Raw genomic sequence first — 25,517 nt, 5'->3', positions numbered from 1 at the left:
TCAGAGTTCACAGAAATTTGTAGGAGGGGAAGGAAGCAGAATTTCACTCTGAAGGGAACACAAGGGAAAGCTTAAGTCTAAAGGTTGGATGTGTCCCCAGATCTTCATTCTCTTCCACAGAGACAAGCCTAAGGAAGTAGGGTCTGTGTAAAAAAAAAGAATCCCAGAGAGAACTCTGAGCAAGCACCTTGATAGCTGGGTAGTATGAAGAGAGAGAAACCTCTAAATTTTTGTAGACTTTATTTTAGGAAATGTAAGTGGTTTTGTTTTAAATCATTGTCATGTTGTATATTGTTTAAATACCTTTATTAAAAGTAACTACAAACCAAGGTAACTGGCAAATACTAACGCATTCCATTCCTACTGGTCCTGTAATACTTTAAAACTGTGGTACTGCCCGGATCACAGAGTATTTCTTAGGCATATCCAAAGAATAAGAGCACTAATCCAGGAAGCCATGCTAGGCAGACTGAAAATTTGTAAAGCTGCCGTGAAAAACAGAAGTCTTGTGATTATCAACATTAGAAGTCTTGTGACTATTAACATTAGCCAGAGGCTCCCTGCATATAATACGATGGTGGGGAGAGTATGTGAACCCTGAGGATTTCCCATGGAGTCATTTGAGTTAAATCGCTATGTGGATGCAGCTGCTTCAGGTAACTGTGTAAGAAGTAAGTTGGGCACCACTGCAGTAAGTTAATGTTTACCTTTTGTTTAATGTTAAAACCTGTATTACTTGCTCAAGTAACACAGACTTTCCTTCAAAAGAAATTGGATAAAATTCTTATTGTATTTTTAAAGGTGCACATTATACTGAGTATCTTCAGGAATCCAGATTCTTCTCTGTAGTTTTCCATTTCCTCATTAGTCTCATATTTTCATCCATTGTACGTTCAGAATTCCTGGTCGCTTCAGCACACATAACCACTTTTAGGTTTTCCTGGCTTATATGCAGTATGTAATAAGCTCCAAGTCGTCACAGAACTGAAGGTGAAAGTAAGAAGGTATTATAAAATGACATTTACCTTTTGGCATTGTGAGTAACAAAAACTGCACTTGTATAATCAGTAGTTTATTTCTATCTTATACACAAACCCTGCACCACTAGAATAACAACACTCAGTGTTGATATAGCTGGATAGAAAACTTAAATATTAACAGGTAGCAATAAATCAGCATAACTTTTACTGCTTGGGCATTAAGATACACCAAAGTTTTGGCACTGACGTACAAAAATGGATAATGTGTGAACTGCAGAATGGAAAGGCATTTGTGAATGGAAAGGCTGTACCTCAAACAACACATCAGTATGATTTATGTTCTACCTCTGTTGCTTTTCTGCACCTGCCCCCCAGTCTTCAGAATGTACTTTAGTTTTGCACACTCACTGAATGCCAAGTCAGTGCACGTTACACCTTTTCTGTTACTGTTCTGGCTTACGTCGCCTAGCTTTTCACGGGAGTTGCCTCTACTGAGGCTTAACTGGGAATTCTGTGTTTAACAGGTAGCTGAAAAAGGCTGAAATTGCCGTACTTTTTAGCGTTTAGCAAGGCCTGGGCACAAAGAGTACCTGAAGAAGAACTAAACACTTCAGTGCTGGAAAAAAGCACCTGCTCTCACAGACGACGAAGATCTCATGTACTAAGTGAAAAATATATCCCCTAATGAACATATGCCAGGAACTGTTTGGATCCAGACATAACAGGAATGAAACATTTAGATCCTTGCCTGCCGTATGGGACACCCACATTTCATGATTACTCCCAGCCTGTCATTCCAAGGGTTGGCACAGAGCACTGGATGAACTAATGGCTTGAGATTATTCAGCAAAATGTTTAAATGTTTGCTCTGTGGTCTCCTCTTGTGTTGCCTTTCCGTCGTATGCCTGTAATCTAGCTAAACTTGAGCAAACCACTGAACTGTAGAGGGAGGTGATGCAGAAAGTGCAGCCATCTGGGCCTGCCTGAATAGGAAGAGAAGAAAACATCCTTACTGTGAGAGTCACTGGCTGTTATTAAAGCCAGGATTGCTTTTACAGGAGTGTTAAATCTTACTAATTAATTTTCAGATTTATACTTCAGAGGGACTCTGGCAGTAATTATATTATTCAAAAAGCGGTTGCAGACCGTTCTTGAATCTTAAAGCACAAGTCTCTTTAAATTCTGCGGCGTTTTAATACTTTCTGAGCTCCTAACATTTGTTTTCCAGATACACATCTTTCCACAAAAGGAAGCCCTGCCAAAAAAACTGTAACTTATTCTTACAGTAGTATTTTTGTGACCCGTCTTTTCATCAAAGAAGCCTTCTTTGGAAAGCGTACTGAACACCAAGAGCCGTAACACGCTATGCTCATCCCCTCATTATTTTTATCCCCACACCATGGCAGAATCTTTTTGCCCAAAGTCTCACAGCCAAAAAGCAGCCGAATGGGAGACTCCCAGCTTTTGCCTTTGACTCTGTGAAATGCATTGCATCAAAAGAAGTCACAATCAAGTCATAAACACAAGAAGGCAGAACAAAAATAAAACTTTGTGTAAGAAAGGACAATTTTACTTGAAGCTAACAGCGTTCCCAGTAGTTTCAGTCGGGCCGAGACTTCTCACAGTGTGTGAAGCGTTGAGAGATCCTCCTGCAAAGAAGCCACTGATAATTTTTTTCCCCACTCTATGAAACTGAAGCCAAACTAAACTGAAGTCCCTAGTCTGTGTTAATCAGGGCCCAGGCGAACACTCCCTCCTTATTTTGGAGGAAATACTCTTTTTTTCTCTTTAGATTGTAACAGGCCCACGGCTGTTTCCAATACCATGTCCAGTAAACGACAGGAGCCTGTTCGCAATCACTGAGACACGTTATTTATTAACCGACTTCTTCATAATTTTCCCCAGACAGGGCCCGAGCACTTTCTGCCAGACGTGAGCACCGAGGGGAGCTCGGGGGTGCCTCTCGACTCGGCGAGCCCCACTCCTTCTCCTTGCGGCCCGGCAGCTGGAAACCGGGTAGCGGACGACCCCGCTGCCTCGACGCGGCTGAGGGGGCGGAGGCGAGGAGAGGCCCCGCCCCGTCAGGCCCGGCGGGGCGGGGCCTCTCCTCGCCCCCGCCCCCCCCTCAGCCCCGCCTCGCTGCCTGAGAGCCCCTCCGATCCCCCGCGCGAAGTAGAGGGTGGCGGCGCGGGCGGTTTCCTGCGGCGGCGGTGGCGGCAGCTGCCCGCCCTTTTCGCCCGCTGACAGCTGCTGTCGCTCGGTCGCCGTCGGTGCCAGAGGGAGGGCGGCCGCCCGCCCGCCCGCCGCCCTCGCTCGCTCTTCCCTCACCGCCGCCGCGCGTGTGCCGAGCCGACCCGGCGGCGCGGGTTGCAGCGGCAGGCGGGGAAGCGCTGCTCACCGCTCCGCCTCCGATCGCCGCCCGCTGCGGGGATGTGTGATTGCCATGGCGAGGCGGCTCTTCCCGGGGGCCTGGCTCAGGAAACCCCACTACACGCAGGTAGGCCGGCAGCGGGCCGTGCCCGGCGGCGGGCGGGCGGGTCGGGCCGGGCAGGCCGGTGCCAACACCCTTCCCTCCCCGCTCTCCCCTCCGCGCGAAGTTACCTCAGGAGCGGGCGCCTCCCGCAGGACTCGCCGCTTCTCCCGGCCCGGCGCGGGTGCGGCCGTCGTTCCCTCCCGCCGGCGCCTGGCGGCGGACGGGGCTCGTCTGCGCCGCGCTGCTGCTGGGCGGCCGGGCCGGCGGGAGGTCGCGGCGCCGGGGCTGAGGCGCAAGCCGCGGCCGGCGGGCCCCCTTGGTGGCGGGTCTTGGGGCACGGGAGCAGGCGCCGGGCGGCCTCGGGGGCCGCGGAGCCTGTTGCCGCCCGGATCGGGCCTCTCCTGCCGCCTCCGGGGTGCCGCGAGCTCCACCGAGCGCCCTCCCCAGCGGCCCGCGCTGCTTGCCGGCAGGACCTGTTACGCGGCAGCCCGGCCGGCGGCTCCCTCGGCTCCCTCGGCCCCCTCGGGCTCACGAGAGACTTGCCGCCGGTCGGCTGCACCCGCGGCGTTGCCGGGGCCCTCGTGCTTTCCTGCGCATGTCCTTCCTTGACGCCTGTCGCCGGTGCTGTGGCCGTCCGTCCCATCAGAGGATGGACTAGAGCTTGCATGAGCAGACGCTTTTTTTCACGTGTCCTGAAAGGATTAACGTCAGGCACTTTTCTTTTGTGTTCATAGACACTTCTGTGTTTACATATACAGGTACATGTTTGTATTACTTAAGCTATCTATGTAAGGATGTTTTGGTTGAAAGTGCTGTGACTGTCATGTAGCAGGAAATTCTACTGTGAAATGTTAGCTATGACCTTCTGGTACGTTGGGGTTTATTCTCTGGGGTTCCTTTTTATCTGTTGCATTATGTTTTAATTAAATTGTAACTAAAATGAGCATTTGTTGAGTTGGAGGACATAGATACAATATTTTATTTCTTATATATGCTAGTTATATGTTTATCATCTGTTGATGTCTTATTAAATGCATTGTGATCATTGGATTAAAAAAATGTGAACTTCATCCTGGTTCATTTTAAAGTCTCAAATGTTTTAATTCCTCATTATCTGGAATTTTTCCAATCTTATTCTCTTTTTGGAAGTACCTGAAATGGGATGTAACATTTAAGGAGAAGTGTACAGATATAGGTATAGTCTTACCCTCTTTAGTGTTTGTTTTATGGTGTGTATCTGCAAATCTGGGTCAGTATCACTTGATTTTTTTTAGACCAGAAAAGATTGCTTTCAGTCTATTTACTGAAGTAGACACTTGTACAGCATTTGGATTCCCGTAGGAGAAAGCCTCTGATACAAATAAAAATGAAAATTAATTCATAATCTATATGCTACCTTTCAAATGAGTATTCTCTAAATTGTTTGCCTCCTTTGCCTTGGTGATAAATCTTTCTCTGATCATTATACAGTGATGTCTGGTAACATTTTTCTAAATTCTTCTTCTCAACATTTACTTTAACGCCTTTCACGCAAAGTATGTTGTTTTAAAATCTCAGAAACAGGAAGACAGCAAGATCATTTATTAGAAAAGCCGAAGAAGTTAAGTATTTGTTTCTGTATCAGGTTAAAAAAAGATTTCTGACTGTGCTTTCTTATACTGAAAGCTGCATTTGAATATTCTATGGATTTGTTTTGAGAGACCTAATAGTGGTTTTGCGAACTTTAACATTTTTCTGTATTAGACGGTGAGTGTATGTTGATATTTGATGCATCCATAGACTGGCAGCATGCTATCAATATATTGGCTTTTCCTGTCACTGCATGTTACTGTTCGTACATGATAAATGTAGTCATGGTACTAATTGCTGAGTGCTTTATTGAGATTTGTCTCCAAAGAAGTCAACGTGCTTTAAGTAAATGCTAGACTTTAACTCACTGAGATGTAGCTGTGAGCAAGATAAAAAGATGTGTGTAGCGTTGCTATGCAGTATTTCAAGTAGCACACCAGGGAAGACGGTTGTGCAGTGGTATTGCTGGGTGACTTCCAAATTTTGTTGGCTGGTGTTCCAGACTTTTGGAAAACTGTGTTGTGAAGTGAGTTGATAGAACGTCAGTTTCTGTGAAATGGAACTTAATACCTGCTCCAGCTTTCTAGCTTTCCTGCTGTAATAGCAGCAGGATGCTATGAGTTGGTTTGCAACTGATGCTGTATGACAAATGCTCTATTATTATAACTATTATTATTTTACCATTCTTTAGCTTTTACACAGAATGCTAGATCCATAGGTAATCAGTTGATGATCTTTCCGGCTAAGAAGGATGTGCTGCCAAATATCAGCTCACGTAAAAGGAGCAGGGTGAACTCTTAGATATCTTACATCAGCCCAAAACCTGGTGGTTAGGAACCCGCACAGACACTGTTAAAGTTTCGTCACAAAACAGTAACTCTGAAATACAAAGTTTTCCCATTGCTTAGACTGCAAATCATGTAACAACAAAAAAAACCCACTCAAACCTGACAAACTTTTAAACACTACTAAATACCACCAAAGAAGAAATCTAATTGTTTGTATAGGATTTTACAGTTGGGTGATTAACACTGTTGGGGTTTGATTTATGTTTTATTAGGAGAGGTTAGAGTCCCAAATTTTGGAGACATTGTCCTGAAGTTCTTCCTGATAGCTGTAGTTAGCAGTTGTATCATGAGGTTGAGGGCAAGCCAGCAGGATTGTGCATGACAATCATGTAAAGAAGCATGCTTGGAAGCTTTCTAGCCTCTGGAGATTCTGGACCAAATTTACAGACTCTTTAGAGATGTCCCATGGACTTCAGTAATGTACAAGAGACTGTCTTTTAAGGGCGAAAGAATAAAGATGTTTTAAAGCCCTACATAACAGAAATTTCCTCTACCGTCTCTTTATCTGAGATTGTAATCCTCTTGTTTGTTTGTTTTGCTTAACATTTTAAGGGGAAACATCCTGTTTTCCATCTTGGTCATTATCTTATTTCATTTCAAATTATATCTCCAACTCTGTTTACTCAGTTTGATTACTCAGGATACAAAACGTTCAATACACTTGCATAATCTTAAGCATGCTCTGTCTGCTCTCAGAAATGTGAATGTATCCAGTACATGGCATCCAAGACAGCATGGGCTGATATTCTCAGACTTCATGTCAGCCTACCTGAACAGAGAACAAAACAGGATTTCTAACATGATCAGCTTACATTTTTTTTAATCTGTTCTTTCCTATTGCTAATATGTAAGACAAATGGAGTGAACAACTCAGATTTGGAGAAGATTAGTGCGTTATGGTCATGTAGAATACTTTGCAGAGTTAAGCTCTCTGTACTATTAAACAAAGAAACACTTTCATGCTCTTTAATCATAAAAATATTTTAAATAAAAAGTACACTTGCCAAAAAACTGGCAAGTTATGTTGCATTTTGATATGCTACTCTCCATATGCTTTGGAGTGCATCCAGGCTTGAGTATTGCCAGAAGTGGTTTTTCAGTTCTGTTCCAGGGAATTAATGTCTAATTATTATTCAATGCACATGACTTAGTAGAAGATAAAAGTGATGGAAGAAGTCAACTCTGTAATATCCTCTTAAGCATTACAAATGCTTTCCTTCATTCTTGCGTTCCCTGGCTCATATTTAACAGTCTTGATGGAAGAGTGGAGCGAAAAAGAGGAACTGTGTTTCCTGGTTTTGAACACTTTCTTCCTTTTTTGATAATTTTAGAATTCTCAGTCCTTCTGTTACCTTGAATATGTTGTTGTTAGAAGTATTTCCTAGCAGTTTGTCCCGATTCCAAATGAAGTCTGTCTATATGTATTGCTTACTAATCTCTGTCTGGGACTTCTTGCTCAGAAATGTGTTCAAATGATCTGCATAGCATATGTGCAGTAAATCTGCTGTGTTCAGGATGCAGTAGTGCACCAGGCTCAGCAATCTGTGTCCCTGCTGCATTAGTACAGCACGTGCACATCAGTTCTGACTCTTCTGAGGTGAGGTGGACCAAGTGCATCTACACTCACAGATGGATTCTGGGCAGAAAATGGAGATTTGATAGAGGGAATGTATGGGAAGAAACAAAATGAACCAAACAAAACATTTTGCTGAACGGGATAAGGAAGTCGTTATCAGAAAAGTAATTCCCTTTGAATCAAAGAGAGTGGAACCTCATTGTCTTCTGTTAGCAGATGTATGCTCTTGTCCATGCTCTGAACTGGCAGGACGTTAAGTCTTTTGCAAGTCAAAAGCTACACGACTGCATTGGCACAGTGCTGAGCCCAAAATAAATCTAGCTTCTCTGGAACTTCCTGCCAAGTATATGATGTAGTCAGCTGGCATTTGGGGAGGATTTTCTGTCTCAAACACATTCTCTTTGTGCCCAAGAAGGAGGACAAATTTGGATAAACCCATGTGCACTGTAGTCTCTCCTGTACTATGAATATGGTAAACACTTTGCAGTAGTCCTGAGGCCTGTAGACCACTGCTGGTCTCTGAGATTGCATTAAACAATATGCATTTAATACAAAATTGCATTAAGTAGCACTTTGGTTTGAAGTTTAATATTACAAAGGTGTATGGAAGGAGTCAGCAAGAAACTTTGAGGAATGAAGAGAGTTTGTTGTCACAGAAGCTTTGGTTCCCAAGCAGTTTTTACGCATGAAAAAGCTTTGCCTGCAATTGACAGATTTATTTCTGTTATCTTCCTCAGATTTTGCCTGTCATTTTTTGTGCTGTAGTATTTATTTTCTATGATATTAGGGCTTTATGTGGCAAGGTTTTGGTAGTGGGGGGGCTATAGGGATGGCTTCTGTGAGAAGCTGCGAGAAGCTTCCCGCATGTCCGATAGAGCCCATGCCAGCTGGCTCCAAGAGGGACCTGCCACTGGTCAAGGCTGAGCCCAGCAGCAACGGTGGTAGCACCTCTGTGATACCATATTTAAGAAGGTGGAAAAACCTGCTGTGGGACAGCAGTTGAGAGAGCCGAGTGAAAATGTGTGAGAGAAACAACTCTGCAGACACCAAGGTCAGTGCAGAAGGAGGGGCAGGAGGGGCTCCAGGCACCAAAGCAGAGCTTCCCCTGCAGACTGTGATGAAGACCATGGTGAGGCAGGCTGTGCCCCTGCAGCTCATGGAGGCCCACGGTGGAGCAGATTCCCACCTGCAGCCCGTGGAAGGGACCCCACACCAGAGCAAGTGGATGCCCGAAGACGGCTGTAACCCCGGGGGGAGCCCGTGCTGGAGGAGGCTCCTGCCAGGACCTGTGGAGCCATGGAGAGAGGAGGCCAGGCTGGAGCAGGTTTGCTGGCAGGGCTTGTGACTTCGTGGGGGACCCACGCTGGATCAGCCTGTTCCTGAAGGACTGCGCCCCGTGGGAAGGACTCATACTGGAGCAGCTTGTGGAGAACTGTCTCCTGTGGGAGGGACCCCACGTTGGAGCAGGAGCAGAGTGTGAGGAGTCCTCCCCCTGAGGAGGAAGGAGTGGCAGTCATGACCTGACTGTAACTCCCATTCCCCGTTGCCCTGTGCCACTTGAGGGGAGGAAAATCGGAAGTAAACTTAAGCCCAGGAAGAAGGGAGGGGTGGGGTGAAGGTGTTTTTAAGATTGGTTTTGTTTCTTATTATCCTACTCTGATTTGATTGGTGATAAATTAAACTTTTTTTTTTCCCCCAACTTCAATGTGTTTTGTGTGTGACAGTAATTGGTGAGTGATCTCTCCCAGTCCTTATCTTGACCCTCAAGCCTTTCATCATATTTTTTTCCCCTGTCCAGTTGAGGAGGGGGAGTAATAGAGTTTTTCTGGGTACCTGGCATTCATCCAGGCTAAACTGTGACAGTTATTAGAAAGAATTAAATGCCAAACACCACAAAAAAACCCCTGTCTCGAAAGGAAATCACTGAATCTTATCTTTCAAATAGATGAAAGATAATCATTAGCACTTATTTGCTACGATTCCCAATTAATAGGAGCTTCCTCTTATGTATGTGTGGGGAAATACTGAAGAAAGTTAATTTATTAGAAATTGCAGTAATCCTATTAATAGAAGACATTTTGTAGAGAAGAGTCTTGTGACAGGCTTTAGGAAGACCATTGTCATAATTTTCTGTAGAAACGAGGATGTAATAAAATAATTTTTATTTCTCCCTATAAGTGTTCTGCAATATTTTATGAAGGACTAGGTAATTAAATAGTCATGAAAGGTTCACTTCTGAAAACAAAAATCAATTTAAAGAAAAGCAAATATTTGTCTTTATCTTTCCTATTGAAACTCTGCCCCAAGGATCCTGTTTTTCCAGACTGACTGCAACTGTGGAATAACAATCCTTGATATATTTTCATTTAGTATCTGTAAATGACAGTTGGGTCCTTCTTGTGGTTCCTTTTTCATAATAATCTGCAACCCGTGTTTTGGGTTTTTTTAAGTTTTATGAGGTTCTGTCTCACACAGGTGTTGCTTGAATCACTGAAAACCGCCTGCCATTATGTTTGGTATCTTTTTGTGTTTGTGGGTAGAATTTCACATGGTAAAAGAAGTTCTCATGTTGCTTTGCATTTCTGAAAGTGTGTGTGATGGGGTTAGAGATCCGGATTTGGCTTCTGTGAGCTAGAAGGCCTTGGAAGGCATGCTGGTATGTTGAAGTAAACATACCCAGAAACTCTGTACTGATGCGATTTTTGTCATGGATTGTTTTTGTGTGTGGTATTAGATATCAAAATGTGGAACGTATTGTGATAGTTTCTGGCAAATCATACTTCTCTTTGGAGAAATAAAGCTAAAAATTGCATTTAAGAGAAAGCACTTAAAGTTGCCAGAAGGCTTGGTGCTTATCAGAAGAAAGCAGGTGTCTTGCCATAGCTTCTGCCTTGATTTGATTACTTTGTTTTGGGGCAATAGACATTTAATAGCAAAAAAGAACCACATTTCCTCTTATGTTCCTTGTCTCCCAACATGAATAATAGAACTTAAAGGAAATACTTGGAACGGTTTGTAGAATGCAATGTGAGGTAAACTGGGACTTTGAGCATATGACTAGATCCCCTATACCCTGCCCCAAAGAAGCTGACTAAATCTAACTTTGAAGCTTTATCAGCATGATTGTAGGTATTAATGTTCATGCATGTGTTTCTTTGGCGTAGAATTTTAGCATTGTTGACATTTAAGTTAGGTTCTTTTATATTGCAAAAATAGCTATTCTGGATGCAGTTTGTTTATAGATAGCAGAAGAGGAAAAAGGTAAGAAATGCTATAACTGAATACGCTTTCTGTTAAATGGATTTCCCCCACTTGCCAGGATCTGCCCTTGTGTTGCAGCCTGCCCTTTTGTGGCTAAAAGGAGAAAGCCATGAACTTAAGTGTTTTCAATGAATTAAATTATGTCACTTGGATTGGAAACATTTTTTAGCTCATTTTTAACTGGTGTTTTTATTTACTTTCTGAAAAAAAAAGTACCTAGACTTATCTGAAGAATAGGACTTACAGGGAAAGTGTTTCCTTCAAGAATGTGCAGACAGTATGTCAGGATATGAGATGACTTCTGATAGGATTCAGTAAAGTTCATTGGAAGAAACATAATTAAACTTCGTAAAGGAAAGACACTTGAAAATTAAAGTACATGAGATGATAAAGAAAGCACCCAGCTTTGCTACTGAATTCTTAAATTTTGATGATTGTACTATAGTACTGTTTACTTCAAAAAAAACACAACCCAAACCCACAAAAGCCACGAAAAAACAAAGAAACTAAAAAAAATGAAAAAACCCCACATTTCAGGAGAAACCTTTTATGTGTAGGAATGTCATCTGTCAGCTTTTCCAGCTGCTGTAGGCCAAGTGCTGGATGGAGAATAGGAGGCTATCATACTTTCTTGGTCCAGATAGTGGATCTCAGCAGCTCTCAGCTGAGTAGAGAGCATGGGAGGTTGGGTAGAAACAAAGAGGACTTACCTGAAATGCCAAACAAGATCCCATTTTTTTGTGCTGGCAGCAAATTTAAGTAGAACATCATAAGCTGTTTGAAAATATAAATCCTTTTCAGACTGAATGCTCAAGAGTTTTCTTGCTGGAGTTCTGTCTATGTGATGGTTGTGTTTGGGATTTATTTATGTAGTACATGATGAAACTTTGTCTGAGATTAGGTTCACAACACTACACTGGTGGTATATATTTAGATGGAAAATGAAATTTCTCAAGTTAGCTCTGTGACAGTGTGCATGGAAGAAGTTAAGGATGGTTTGAGTCAGCCTATGCCAATGCAGCCATTCTCATTTCAGCCTGGCCCATCTTAATTGTAGCTATTCAGTAAGAGGGCTAACAGCTGAGCTGTGCGGTGTTGCTGGAGTAGTCCAAGATGCTCCTCTGACCCTGTGCTCTGTTAGTTTACTATACATACAGCTAAAGTGGCATAGTGAGCATGCACCCACACCTTAGCTACTCCAGGTCATTATTTCTTTGACTACTGGAAACTTCCAGTAAAAATGTTTTTTTCATGAAGAGAATGATTCTCAGAGTATGAGACCTACGTGTGTTTGCTTCTACAGACTCTGCTATGTGGTGGTAACCTTTGACAGAGGACTTGGGCAAGGGAGTAGAAGTGGGAATGGTGAGCAGCTGTTTGCTCATTTGACTAGAAGTCATCCCAACAAAAGGATGAGTACAAAAACCTAATGAACATGCCTTTGTTGGCATAGGTATCAATAATTGAATATGATCCGATTTTATCAAAATACCACGCTTTAATTACAAATAACCTCTGTACTTCTGGTCAGATGCTGCTGTATCTCATTGTGCTTGCAAAGGCAAAGAAGGTCATTATTTCTGTTTGATGCTGCATCTAGTTACAGAAATGTTAGGCCAAAGTAGAAATAGATAAATGACTCAGATAATTTCAGGAACTGTACTACAGAGCAGTCATTGGTATTATTACTATGTTAAAACTAGCAAAAAAATTAAACTCTAGGTTATGAAACCATTAGTTTTTAGGTGGTATAACAACAAATAAAAATAAGTAAAATATTACAGAAGACATTGAACCTGCATGACTATACAATTGTAGTTCTTATTTGTAAGTTCTGCAACTATTATATATCATCTGTCCTTCAACCAGCAGAAGGTATGAACATAGCAAAGAAAAAGCACATTGTGTGTTCTAGGCAGACCGAGAAAAATCTGTTTGTACGCTCACAACTGATCCAGATCAGACGATCCCTCAGTCCTGTACCTTAAATGTTTTTGATCTGCTGATTTGGTTCACCTGAGTTCAAAACTGTGTTTCAAGAGACCTCTGCTGGAGGGCTGCCTCAGGGCTGGTAACCTGGGCTTCCTGGGACAGATCTGCTGGGGAAGAATAGATCTCTTTGGGTTTGTTTTGGTTTATTTTAATGTAGTGTGGGTGTAAGAACTAAACTACATGAAAAATCCGTACGCCCTCTTTACAGCTCTACTTTAGTTCTGGAAGTGAGAACAGTGAGAGACACTCTCCTAGTGCTTTGCCATACCACCTCTGCTGGCGTCCCAGAGCTGTGAAAGAAGGATGCTTGTTGACGATAAACACATTTTGTACATGGGCAGTAGTTCAGGACAAGGATTCTGAAGTAGGAAGGTTGTGCTGGAGAAGCTGAAGATGCAAATGAGGCACTGAGTAGTGCTGGGAACTTACCTGAGAATGGAAGACAGACAGTGGAGGAAGACTGAAACTGAGGCCAGTGTTGCAGAATTGGATGGAAATAGACTGGAAGTAACTGGAAGAAAAAGAATAGCAGACAGTGTGTGGTTTTAGAGGGGGGGTGCTAAGACTGGCTAAGCAAACAGCTTGAGATGGGTACTGGAAAGAAAAAACTAGTAGGTGAAAATTGTATATGACTAAATACAGAAAATGGTCTGGAAAAAAAGAGTAGATGAGACTGAGTCCACCTGAGCTTGAACTAAAATTTCAGTTCTCTTCTGTAAGGGCTGAGGAGCGGGGCGGAAGTATGGTAATTGGAATTGTAACGTATCAGTTCTCACTTATTGCTGGTTCACATGTAGAATGACTCCTACTGCTTTTCATCAGTCTGTTCAAGTAGTGTGCTTTGCAAGGAAGTTTGTGATTCTTTATGTTGTAAGCATGTAGGTGTAGCATTTTGTCTTTTTTTTTTTTTAAGCTAGGAAAGTGCACTAAAAGTCTTGCAATTCTGTTGTTTTAGTAGTGTTCTTTCAATGGGAAAGGCTTATGTATGGTAATTCTTTTTTTGATGAAAGTGGTAATGAGGGTGGTGAAACACTGGAACAGATTGCCCAGAGAAGCTGTGGATGCCCCCTCCCTGGAAGTGTTCAGGGCCAGACTGGATGGAGCTCTGAGCAACCTGGTCTAGTGGAAGATGTCCCTGCTCATGGCAGGGGGTTTGGAACCAGATGATCTTTAAGGTCCCTTCCAACCCTTACCATTCTATGATTCTATGATGCTCCCTAGGCCCTAGCTGTCAGTTTTGTTTCCTTGGCAGTTTTGTCCTCCCTGCTTCCAGCTTCCTCATACATTTTCTAAGCTGTTTCTAAATGTGCTGTACACCACACAGCATTATTGTTGGTCTCCTTTTCTACTCCATCCGGTTTCTATCCATATTGTGGACACCATGTTTTAGAGGAAATTACGTCACTCCAACGAAGGTCTTTGTGGCTCTGAGGAAAATAGCAGAAATTATTCCTGTCTTACAACACTCCCAATAAAATATAATAAAAAGAACTGGTTGAAGGAACTATCTGATCAACATCTATCACCAGAATAAAAGCAGTTAGTTGTATCTGCCTCTTAATTAAGTAGTTTTAAGATAACTTAAGTGAGTGTGTCTGAAGGAGTGAAGCAATAGCGATGCACAGGCAGGACCGCAGCTGCATGGATTTGAGTCACCTTTGGGTGTTTTGGAACTGACCTTTCTTGGATTATTTCTTCAAGGAGGAAAGGGTGTAATGCATGCTGGTTGTTTGTCATATTTTTGTAAGTACTCATAAATTGTTGTAGACTTTCTAGTTTTAGAAAAATTTACTTATTTACATCTGCTGCAGTTCTGTGTTTTCCTTCCATTTTAAAACTATGGTGTTCATCCTGTTGCCCTTCAGGAACCTGCTTCATCCCATCCCTCCAAGGTCGCCCTCCATAAGCTTTCCAAGCTTTCAGCTCATGGCTGAGAGTTTGTTCTGAAGCAGTATCAGGTTTTCCATTTTATTTTTCTCAGCTTCACTCTTGATTTTTCACAATAAAACATTGCTTAGTTTCATAAGTTGAAAAACAGTTTTAAATTTTTAATCAGTTGAGGAGCTAGCTGTCCTGGAAACAGAAATCCTCTGCTTAAATGTAGATCAGATAAATAAATAAATTTGTATCTGTTTAACAGTAGCCCCTTGCTAACCTCAGCCCTGATTTGGAGGGACCAAGGGTATGAGGCGTTTCAAGCTTGATTACAGAAAGTTCACTTCTTCTAGGTGTGTCTGTCAGAGACTTCTAGCAGCAAAATAATGATGCTTGTGATGAGCTTTCAGTCACCAGCCGTTAAGAAAGCTTTTTATTTTGAAGCAAATGTCATCTGAAACAAGAACTTGTGATGAAATATTTGATTATTTGGTTTCTAAATTTGTATTGATAACTCCTTGATGGGATTTTCTTTTTCTGTTTTTTCTTTTAATTTTATTTTTTTCAAAGCGTCTTTATTGGTGAACCATTGATGTAGTCTAGCATGACAATCCTGCGTTCCTGTTCAGCTCTCTCCTACCTTTCCTTCTCTAGTTACATAAAAATAAGAGCAAGCACTTCATTTATTAAAGTGGCCCAATCTTTGAAAGTAACTTTTTTTTTTTTAGTAAGTATGTGCTTGGGTGTTTGTATTCTGTGTTCCTCTTAACCTATATTGATATTAAAGATGTGTAGTTTCATTAAACTGTTAGACATCTACACTACCACAATCAACCTGTCAAAATTCTAATAGTACTTCCTAGACAGCATAAACAAAACCTTTATATTATTTAATGATAACTCTTAATATTTAGTCTTATTCATGGATGTTTAGAGAAGACCAAGGATTATATAAGCATGGTTTACTGTGGGTGGGTATTATGATTTGGTTTTTAAGTGACTTTTTGGTACATGACTATGCTATGTATATTATGGAAAGGAATATTCATTTTGCTCACTTCAATAGTCTAAAACATGAATGTTTAAAAAAATATTGCTTGCAGTACATGGTTTTCTTTAAACTGGCTTTACCTGCTGCACTGGCAGTGGAGGAACAAAACTTAAAAATAAGGCAAATATGTTTAAAATGTTGTTAGTAAAATTACTTCAGAATACCTCTACTGGTTTTGCCAAGGTGCTCTACTCTGCAGTTGTGCTGGCACAACTATTTGCAGGCTTGTGCTGTGAATCAGGTCAACTCTCTGATTTCATCTGTGGTATAGTCACACAAACAGTTCTTTGGGTGTAATTATAACAAAAATGGGCTTCAGTATAGAGATGCAAAGAACAGGGGCAAAGCAATTTGTACCATACTGAACACTTTGTATAATGAAATTGCAGTCTAGGCAAGTCCAAAGATGTAGTAGTTTTCTTTCAGTTCTGATTTTCAAAAGCAGAAAAATTTAGAATATGACACTGGTTAGTTTTTGACTATATTTACTTATTAGTGAAGTTCCTGTGGCTGTATGACCAGATCCTGTGATATTTCATCTGAAATACAGAAAATTATAGCTTAGTATATTAAAGAAAATAGAAATTACTTTCTTCAGTCGCCAGATGCTGGGCTGTAACTACAATATTTACTTAAAGACAGAGGAACTGGTCTTGAAACGAGGAAAGAAGTTTTGAGATGATGAAGTGGACAAGTGTGTGTATATGATCCTATGGAAAAAACCCATCAATTTTCAAGTTATGCCTCTTGTGTTAGACTTGTATACAAGCATGTTACAACTCTCATTTACTTAAATAAGATGTCTGAAATTTAAGGTTGTTCACAAATAAACTTTAGTGATGCTCCTAATTTTTTATGGAATCTCTGAATTCTTGTGCTGAGCAAGGTGAAGAATGTACAGATTTGAACAGTAGATCACATAAAGACAACATTAAAACACTTCTGTTCTCCTGTAGAAGGAGAGGAATATGAAATTGTGGTTAGAGCAGTGGACTGTGACTTCAGACATGTAGATTTAAGTATGAGTTATTACCTATGAGGCCTTAGGTGGGTTGGTCTGCTGTTGCTTGTCCTCAGGAGAAGCGTTCGCTCATTTTGTATCTAAACTTACATTCTTGCAGAGACTGTGCATACATATTTGTTAGCCTCTTGGAACCGCAAACACTAATTTGATGTGGAATTTCATGCTACTGTGTGTTTTGAAGTGACAAACCATCATGAGAAATATTTATGCTAGAACTGTTTAATGGCCATTCCAGCATGCTTCTGCTTTTCTGGGTAGCTTGTTGTGTTAACTTCTTGTATTATTCAGTTTGGGCTTTTTGGTGGTTTGGGAGAGAGGACGAGGATTAAGATTTCCTTGGACTGAGGCCTTTGATTTTGGCAGCATTGTATGTTAGGGTTGCTTGGGCATAAGAGACATCTACCCAAAAGGCTCTCAGTCTTTTTCAGAGAATGAGTCAGCTGGAATTTGGGGCTGCTCTTTTACATTTGAAAGTGTTAGAACACCTTGCTTGTACCTTCCTCTTGATTCACAATTACACATTGTTGGTGGTTTTTTTTTTTAATCGTTATGCTGTAAAATGGAATGATAATAGGATATAAAGTTAAGGGCTGAGCCGTATAGCATCATTTTTCCTAGCAGTTTTTCTGTGTTGTTTCTTGTATTCCTGCTTCTCTTTGAGACTTGATGTTCCTTACAGAACTATATGGGGTCAAGATATACTTCCTCTTTAGTCTTTGGATAGAGTGAGTGCCTGTGTGAAAGTATACCCTGAATCACGACAGGAGTTACAGTAGTCAGAACCACTATAGGCTGAGAGTAGGACTCCTATACTAGGGATTATGCTTCTTTTGTTAAAGTCTGAAAAAGTCAGTTCTTGTCATAGGTGTTAAACCAAGTTACTATTCAACTGGTTAGAACTGCTTCTTGGACCTTACTTCCCTTAAAAATAAATAGAATACATATTTAGAAAGGGAAATGCATCTTTGAAGATCTTCCTATATTTGTGGAAGATAATTTTCTTTAGTAACATTATTTTGTTCTAAAATGTAAAATACTTAAAAGCTGAAGCCATGTATTCAATTTACTCTGATTTAAGATAATTACTATCAAGTTGTAGCAATTTGGAATGATTTCACTGCTTTTTCTCCTGTGCAGATGGAGCAATCTGCAATTAATATATGTGAGACGGCTTACCTTGGTGTGTATGTATGTATGTGATGGCAAAACTGCTCATCATTCCTATCTTTCTTGGAACCTTTTCCAAACATATGGAATGATTTCTTAATGAGGAACAACTATGTTAGGACCTGTCACTCTGGAAAAGATATGACATGGCAGGGAGACATGTGATGGAGGCTCACAAAATCCTGACAGATGTGGAGAGAGTGGACACAAATTGATAACTCATCTCTTCTAATATATGAACAAAGCTAATATGAACCAGATTTAAGCAAAATAAAGTCTTGTCCCTGACCCCAGTACAGTGGATAGTAGACCGATGGAATTAATTGCTAAAGGGTGTTGTGGATGTTAAAACCTTATGTGGATTTTAAGGAGTCTGATAAATGGTTTGAGATTTACTAAGTATAGAATATCACATCTGGCTTAGCGAGTTCTTCCAGAGGAAAATGGGAGCACATGTGGGATATGTATTATATGTTCTCACTCTTCAGTGGCATCTGTTTATAGCTATTGCTGAAGATTAGGATACTAGTAGAAATGGATCTCATGCTGACCCAATACAGTTGCTCTCATGCACTTTCCCTATATCCTGTTGATAAATCTGATCATGACTTCCTAATTATTTTCTCATCCTGATGTGAGTATGAAAATCAAACTATTAGCATACCAGACTCGGAGGAGGAAGAAAGAAAAAAAAAAGACAAAAGATCAAAATGTGCCTCCTCCCTTATAAGGCACTTATCTCTCCCTTAATTCTTAATTTATAAACACTTTTTTTTCCCCTGTCCCTAGTGATAAATGTAAATGAGAGGCCACAGAAGCAACAGGAAAGTCTTGCATACAGTTACAGAAAAGACCACTGAAGGTGGGGCTAGTACAGAGGAATTTTACTTGAATAATTAAATGGTGTAATCTCAAGGAAGGAGTGGGAGACTTCAGCACATGGAACCTGTCCCTGATACCCACCCTGCACACTGTGTATCTTGCATATTTACACGTTAACACAGATTATTTTTTGACCAGATTCCTGGTCTGTTGGATTTGGTTTACCAGGAGGGGAACATAAGTAACTCGTCTTAGAGAAAAATGTAAGTAGTTGAGCTCTGACAATTTATGATTTTGATCAAACTGGTTCTTGCAGCCTGGCTTGCCCTATGAGGGTCTGTCACATTTTATTTTATTTATTTACATCTTAATTTTTCTTCCACCCACAGAAGTCAAATTGACCTCCCCTGTCAGTTTTGCTCACTGAGGGAAGCAAATGTTCCATGTAATGCAGTCTGCTTATTTTATCACTATGGAAGACAAATTCTTAAAGGTGAAATAGTAAATCATGTTTGTTTCTATCATTCTGACTACTGCTGAATGAATTACAAAGAATATTTTCTCTTTGTGCCCTCTAGGTACGTTTGTCATATATCCGGATGAAGTATCTCTTCATCTCTTGGTTAGTAGTATTTATTGGCAGCTGGGTTATGTATGTTCAGTACTCGACCTACACAGAGCTATGCAGAGGACATGACTGTAGGAAAATAATAGTAAGTATATTTAGCATAGCTTTCTCAAGTGTTTGTTCTGAGTAATTCCACAGCCAATTCAGTCAGTGCCACATGTAAACTAATCAAATTGTGATATTCCATCATGTTGAAGTAAGATTACATTTTCAATTACAGATAAAACCAGTTATGTTTCTTAACATTGTTTTGGTATAGGGTTATTAATGTTAACATATAGGTATAGGGTTATTAATGTTAACAGATTATTATGTTTTCTTAGATTTTTCTTTCAAGAGTCAGGTGTTGAGAGAGAGACAGTGATTGCCTTCTTTCTTGAGCAATTTGTTAAATATTTTTCTCCCTGTTTGTTTCAGTGTGATAAATACAAGACTGGAGTTATTGATGGGTCAGCATGTAGCAGTCTTTGTGCTAAAGAAACATTATATTTTGCAAAATGTTTATCAACAAAGCCCAATAACCAGGTAAGACTTTACTCATCCAACCTAGTTTTATTATTTTCCACTGAAATGTCATTCTCTAGAACATTGAGTAGACCTTAGTGTCAGCAAGCTGTACCTTTTTGATACAGATTATTTCAAACTCTTATTTGCTGTGACATGCAGAGCATCTTTATATATATGTATATAATATACCTGTATAGAGAGAATATATAGATATACTATATATTATTAATAATATAATACAATATGCACCTATATATACTATACCTGTATATATTATATATTATTCCTATATGTAGAGGGGTCTATTATTGTTATACATTATATATATGTTTATAAAATATATGTAATGTCCTGGATCCTTCCACGTTTTGAAAGAATACCTGTATTTTTGTACAGCATATTACTTCTCTGCTATCCTGCTTCCCAGATCAAAGCAACAGCCACTTAACAACCTATACAAAGATGGTAGTAATGCCAATACATTGTTTATCAAGCTGTCTTTGTATTTTGACAGTGTAGCATCTCCTAAGTACCTGCACTAGTGTATTGTATTTGAAGTTGCCATCGTTTGAATGTGCTCTGCGTGTTGTCTGTACGCAGGACTCGGTTTTCTAATCTGTGTTGCTACTTGACTCTTCAGGCAGTGGTTGGAGTACGGGTGGTCTTTAGCTGATCGACTTCTGCAGTGTTTTTTACCCTTTTTTCCCTCCTTTCCTGTATAGATGTATTTAGGAATCTGGGGAAATCTGCAAGGGGTTATAAAATGCCAGATGGAAGAAGCTGCTCAACTTGATTTTGGTACTGACCCAGAACCAAGGAAGGAAATAGTCCTATTTGATAAACCCACAAGAGGAACCACTGTTGAGAAATTCAAAGAAATGGTATATGGTCTTTTTAAAGTAAGTGTATGCTTATTTATTCTATTTTGACAGAAAGGCTTATTTGCCTGCAGCTGGAGAGAATGCCGTATTGTATGAGCCTTGTTCAAGTGCATGTTAGAAAAATAATTGGCACAAAAATAGTTTTTTGCAGAGGTGCTTATCTCAAAGTTTGAAGTAACTAATTATTAGGTTTTTTGCTTACTTTTTAACAGATAGAAGCTGGTATGCATATTGAATGTCTACAGCTTTCACTTGCATTTGCATAGAAAATATGGTAAAAATATACTTTTTTTTTTTTTCTTCTGCTTTTCGAGTTATTGTAACCAGGCAAATATTGAAGTGCCAATTTGGAAACTGTTCATGCTTGGGAAGAGTTACTATGTTAACTGAGCTGCCAGAATCTCTCTAACTGCCATACTTCTCCCAGTTCTTTCTGTGTTATATTAATGTGATACTTATTTCTATCGCTTTAATGCTTCCCAGAATTTTCAGAATATAGAGTCATCACTTTGATGCTGTGTCAATACCAATTTTGGCTTTTATTTCTTAAAACTATTGTCCATAGCTCCTGTATCTCCAGTGATGGAAATAATGCTGTTCTAGCGGAGTGAACGTTATGTGTACACATGCACACATGTATAACATAATTATATAAAGCTGATGACAGCTGTTATGCATTACAGTAGCTTTGTCTATAAGAATGGGTGAGCAGCAGGTGTTTTAGAGTAGTTTTTAGGAGAATTTGGGAAAAGTTTGTCTGACTTCCTGTGTGCATTGGTGGTAGTTGAAAATGGAACAGCTCTGATTCCAGCCATGGCTTCTTCCTCTGCATTGATACAATGGAGGTGGTTATATCAAATGACAAAATGAAGTATTTCAGTACACTTATCGTATGAGATTTGTACCCAGTGTGTCTTGGTACTTTTTATACTTGGCCAAAATGTAGTTGATACTGTAATTTCTCTATACCTGTAGAGAAGCAGCTGAAAACTAAACTTGATCTAAACATTTGAATTCTACATACTTTTTCTAAGAGAATATTTAATGAGCTACTTGGTATGATTTTTTTCTAAAGACTGATCTGACCAAGAACAATGTATGAATTACAATGTTTGCATTTTGAAATGCAAAGAACACTAGTACTTTCAGAAGATCATATACTTGGTGCCTTTGAAAACATAACAAAAAGGACGCTCTTCAGGCATCTGGTAGCAAGTCCTGTAACATCTATACCCAATGAAAACTAGAAGGTAACATACCCTACCATACTATCCATAGAAGGAGCATAACAGGAGGTAGAATGACAGGTGGATTGGTGGTAGGTTATGAAATCATACTTAATCTCTTTCATTTGTTGCTTTTAGGCAAAATTGGGTGAACAAGGAAATCTTTCAGAACTGGTTAATCTCATCCTGTCTTTTGCTGATGGAAACAAAGATGGCAGAGTTTCTTTGCCAGAGGCAAAATCTGCATGGGCACTTCTGCAGCTAGATGAGTTTCTGTTAATGGTGATCTTGCAGGATAAAGAACATACTCCCAAGCTGATGGGTTTTTGTGGGGATCTCTACGTGACTGAAAGAGTTGAATATACCTCTCTCTATGGAATCAGCCTTCCATGGATTATAGAACTTTTTATTCCCTCTGGCTTCAGAAGAAGCATGGACCAATGGTTTACTCCATCATGGCCAAGAAAGGCAAAAATAGCTATAGGGCTTTTCGAATTTGTGGAAGATATTTTCCATGGACCTTATGGAAACTTTCTTATGTGTGATACAAGTGCCAAAAACTTGGGATATAATGATAAATATGATTTGAAAATGATGGACATGAGAAAAATTGTGCCAGAAATTAATTTGAAGGAAATAATTAAAGATCGTCAGTGTGAATCAGATTTGGACTGTACTTATGGTACAGACTGTAGAACTCTATGTGACCAAAGCAAAATGAGATGTACCACGGAGGTAATTCAGCCAAACTTGGCAAAAGCATGTCAGCTACTTAAAGACTATCTGCTTCGTGGTGCTCCTTCTGATATCCATGAAGAACTAGAAAAACAACTGTACTTGTGTATTGCCCTTAAAGTCACAGCAAATCAGATGGAAATGGAGCATTCTTTAATACTCAACAACTTAAAAACTTTACTGTGGAAGAAAATTTCGCATACAACTGATTCTTAGCTTCTCTACCAGCAGAAGATAATACTGATGCCTGCCACTGAGGCAGCCTACATTTGATAAAAATGATCTGCAGCATTTTTTAACCCTGCATGCTTGACTGTTGTGTGCACTTTGTCAGATCTCAAACAGGATGAAAGTATTCACTGTGCCACCACATCAACTGATGGAACATCTTACAATTCCATGAAAATCACTGCTCACTTGTGAAATACTGGCAAAAGATTTTTATCCTACATAGTTTTATGAAGAACCACCACTACTGCAAATAATGTGAGTCCAAGCTGCTGTTGTGACTAAACTGAACTGTGAGATTGAAGTTTACTAATACCTTGGCGTGGCAGAATTTGCACATTAATAATTTTTAAACTGTGGAAAATTAGAATTTTGTTCTAGAACTGACAGGTTGTAATATGAGACTTAAATGAGATCCTGTTTACACCTTCTTACCTCATGCTTACATCTTGAATGTTCAAGTAGTTCAACACTTTTTAATTAAGTCCTTATACAGTGAACAATGTTGGGAGCCAAGAATTTTAGAGCCTGTTATTTTTTAAAACTCATGTATATAGTCTAGCAGCAATATCAACATCTGTTTCAAAAACTGTAGATTATGGTACTTCAGCTGAAACCTTTAACCCAAATTAAGCTGTAGCAAATATTGAAAAGTAAGGAGTTTGTGGACCAAGCGATTTTGAGAACTGAATTAATTTTTTAAAATACTGATAGCAGAAATGTCCTAACAGTTAAAAAGGAAGCTTGCATAGTATAGGAATCTGCTGCATGACATGTGAAACAAGAAATAGTTACGGATAAGGTCTTGACTCTTTATTGTCCCTCCAAATTTAGCTACAGATTGTACTTCAATCTTGAACTACTGCAGAAAGTATGTAAGCCAGAGCTAGACCTGAACTATAGGACAGAAGCTTGATTGTTCAGGAGCACGGACTATCACTTAAATGGGAGCCTATGAGATAGTAACAGCTAGGAATGAAGTGGAACATAAGTGAGCCATAGTGTGTTATGGTTCTTTTCTTTTGAGTAGCATCTATGAATTGTTGTTAAAAGTCTTGAGTCATGAGTAAACACTATCTGATCCTGGCATTCCACATGGCATGACCACTGTACTACCTTTGATTTACATGCCTGTTGTTTCTCAGATTAACATCTGTGTTCACAATTACTCAGAATTGGATGTCCATAAAACACCTTAATATTGTGCTCAATAGTCATCTGTTAATATTTAATTTATAAATGCTTTAGGTATGAAGTGGTTCAATCCTTAATGATTGAAGTACATGGCAGTCGTCCATCTACTTCTCAATCCTGTCCCCTTAATTCATTTTCAGCATAGGTAATTAAGACAAGCTTTATTTAAGCATTTGTAATGTTGTTAATTGCTTTAGGTATCCTGTACTAAATGCATTCATTGAATAATTACACTGAAGTACAGGACCAGCATAAACTCATTTCATTTCTCCATACCGTATGTAATAGTATGCAGCTTGGGTTAAGAGCATACTGTTTTGTAAGCATCAGCTTTTAAGAATTACTATGCTAATACTAATTTTGTCTCTAAATTGATAATGTCCTCCAACCGTGAGCCAATAACCATTTGTAACTAGCAGTGTACTCAAATGTAAAGTGGTCATGTTCTTGGTGGAAAAATCTGACTGTAATTGCTACTAGGTTTTGGGCAGAGATTATTGAATCTAAAATGACATCAGGTATTTTAAACAACTGGAAAAGATGTTTAATAGTGCAGGTTGTTGTATAGAACCTTCATTTTTATTGCTGTTGCATCAAGTTGGAGCCTTCATTGGAAAAAACCCCATGCTTTTGTTTTACAATAAATCACAAGCCTCCTTTTCTCTTTCATAGCAGTACTTGCTATCTATCAGTATCTGAAAGCAAAACACTCCTCCATGTAGCATACGTGGTTTAAGTGTTAATGTTTTAAGTGTGTAAGCAACTTGCTAAGTCTAATGGGAAACACATAAATCAGAAGTCCCTGTAAAACTGAGATGGAGGAGAAAATAAGAGATGGGGGCAAGTCAAGGCCTCTGTAAGCACGTATATATACGCAACTTAGAAGTGGAATTATCTTGTCTCATCACTAAATAATGTGAAGTATTTAGCTTAAGACAGTACCTGTTACAGTAGCAGTCAGAGCTTGGACTCGAATGCGTAGAAATGCTTACTTCAGTTACTGGAGGGAGCTTAAATACTTCAGTTAGACTTGCCTTCCTGTATCAGCTACAGTTAAGTCAGAGTAGGGAAAGTGTTGCCATTTGTGTTCCTGGAAGCCTACCGCTGCCTTTGGGTACAGGCTTTAGAACCTACTGTGACTACTCCTTTGTTCTTAAGCTACATAAAGTTTCCCCCATAGCATTAAGTATGCTGAAAGAAAAATGAAGGACAGGTAAAGCCCTTTTAAAACATTTACAATCTTTCTGTAGATAGAAGCAGCAAGTTCTTACATCTCGTCTTTGACAGTAGTCATGCCAAAAATTATTCAAATTTATTTCCCCTTCTTATGGGAATAATTCTCATGCAGCAGCCTTGGTTTTGAAGTCTGTCACCTCTGCTCTCCTCTATGAAGGTGTTCAATTCATAACAGTACTCTGAAGGGGAAAAAAAGCCTTGAGGCTACAGAATATCTGGATCAAAAAAATATTCTGCTTTCTTA

General features: G+C 39.8%; 1 protein-coding gene and 1 long non-coding RNA gene across 3 annotated transcripts in view; one reads left to right on the top strand and one right to left on the bottom strand.

Moving 5' to 3' along the window:
* The window catches only part of LOC142361802 (uncharacterized), a 16,558-nt gene extending 12,853 nt beyond the window's left edge, over nucleotides 1-3,705 (bottom strand). The window contains exons 1-3 of the long non-coding RNA XR_012764416.1: nucleotides 3,582-3,705; nucleotides 2,554-2,629; nucleotides 708-984 (exon numbers count right to left, since the gene is read on the bottom strand). This is a non-coding gene — a long non-coding RNA (uncharacterized LOC142361802). The remainder of the gene's footprint in view (nucleotides 1-707; nucleotides 985-2,553; nucleotides 2,630-3,581) is intronic.
* Nucleotides 3,119-25,517, top strand: DIPK1A (divergent protein kinase domain 1A). Of its 2 annotated transcripts, XM_075424923.1 has the most exons (6): nucleotides 3,955-4,211; nucleotides 19,028-19,131; nucleotides 19,217-19,351; nucleotides 19,684-19,791; nucleotides 20,496-20,672; nucleotides 22,019-25,517. In XM_075424923.1, exons 2-6 carry the CDS (start codon nucleotides 19,075-19,077, stop codon nucleotides 22,829-22,831), a joined length of 1,290 nt encoding a protein of 429 aa, XP_075281038.1. In that variant the 5' UTR covers nucleotides 3,955-4,211; nucleotides 19,028-19,074; the 3' UTR covers nucleotides 22,832-25,517. The 2 variants fall into 2 exon arrangements, with proteins under 2 accessions (XP_075281039.1, XP_075281038.1); XM_075424924.1 differs by lacking the exons at nucleotides 3,955-4,211; nucleotides 19,028-19,131 and adding an exon at nucleotides 3,119-3,477.

This window comes from Opisthocomus hoazin, chromosome 6 (genome assembly GCF_030867145.1).
Source record: "Opisthocomus hoazin isolate bOpiHoa1 chromosome 6, bOpiHoa1.hap1, whole genome shotgun sequence".
In the NCBI taxonomy this organism is placed as follows: domain Eukaryota; kingdom Metazoa; phylum Chordata; class Aves; order Opisthocomiformes; family Opisthocomidae; genus Opisthocomus; species Opisthocomus hoazin.
Note: the sequence above shows the minus strand (reverse complement) of the source record. Positions and strands in the feature narration are given on the sequence as shown.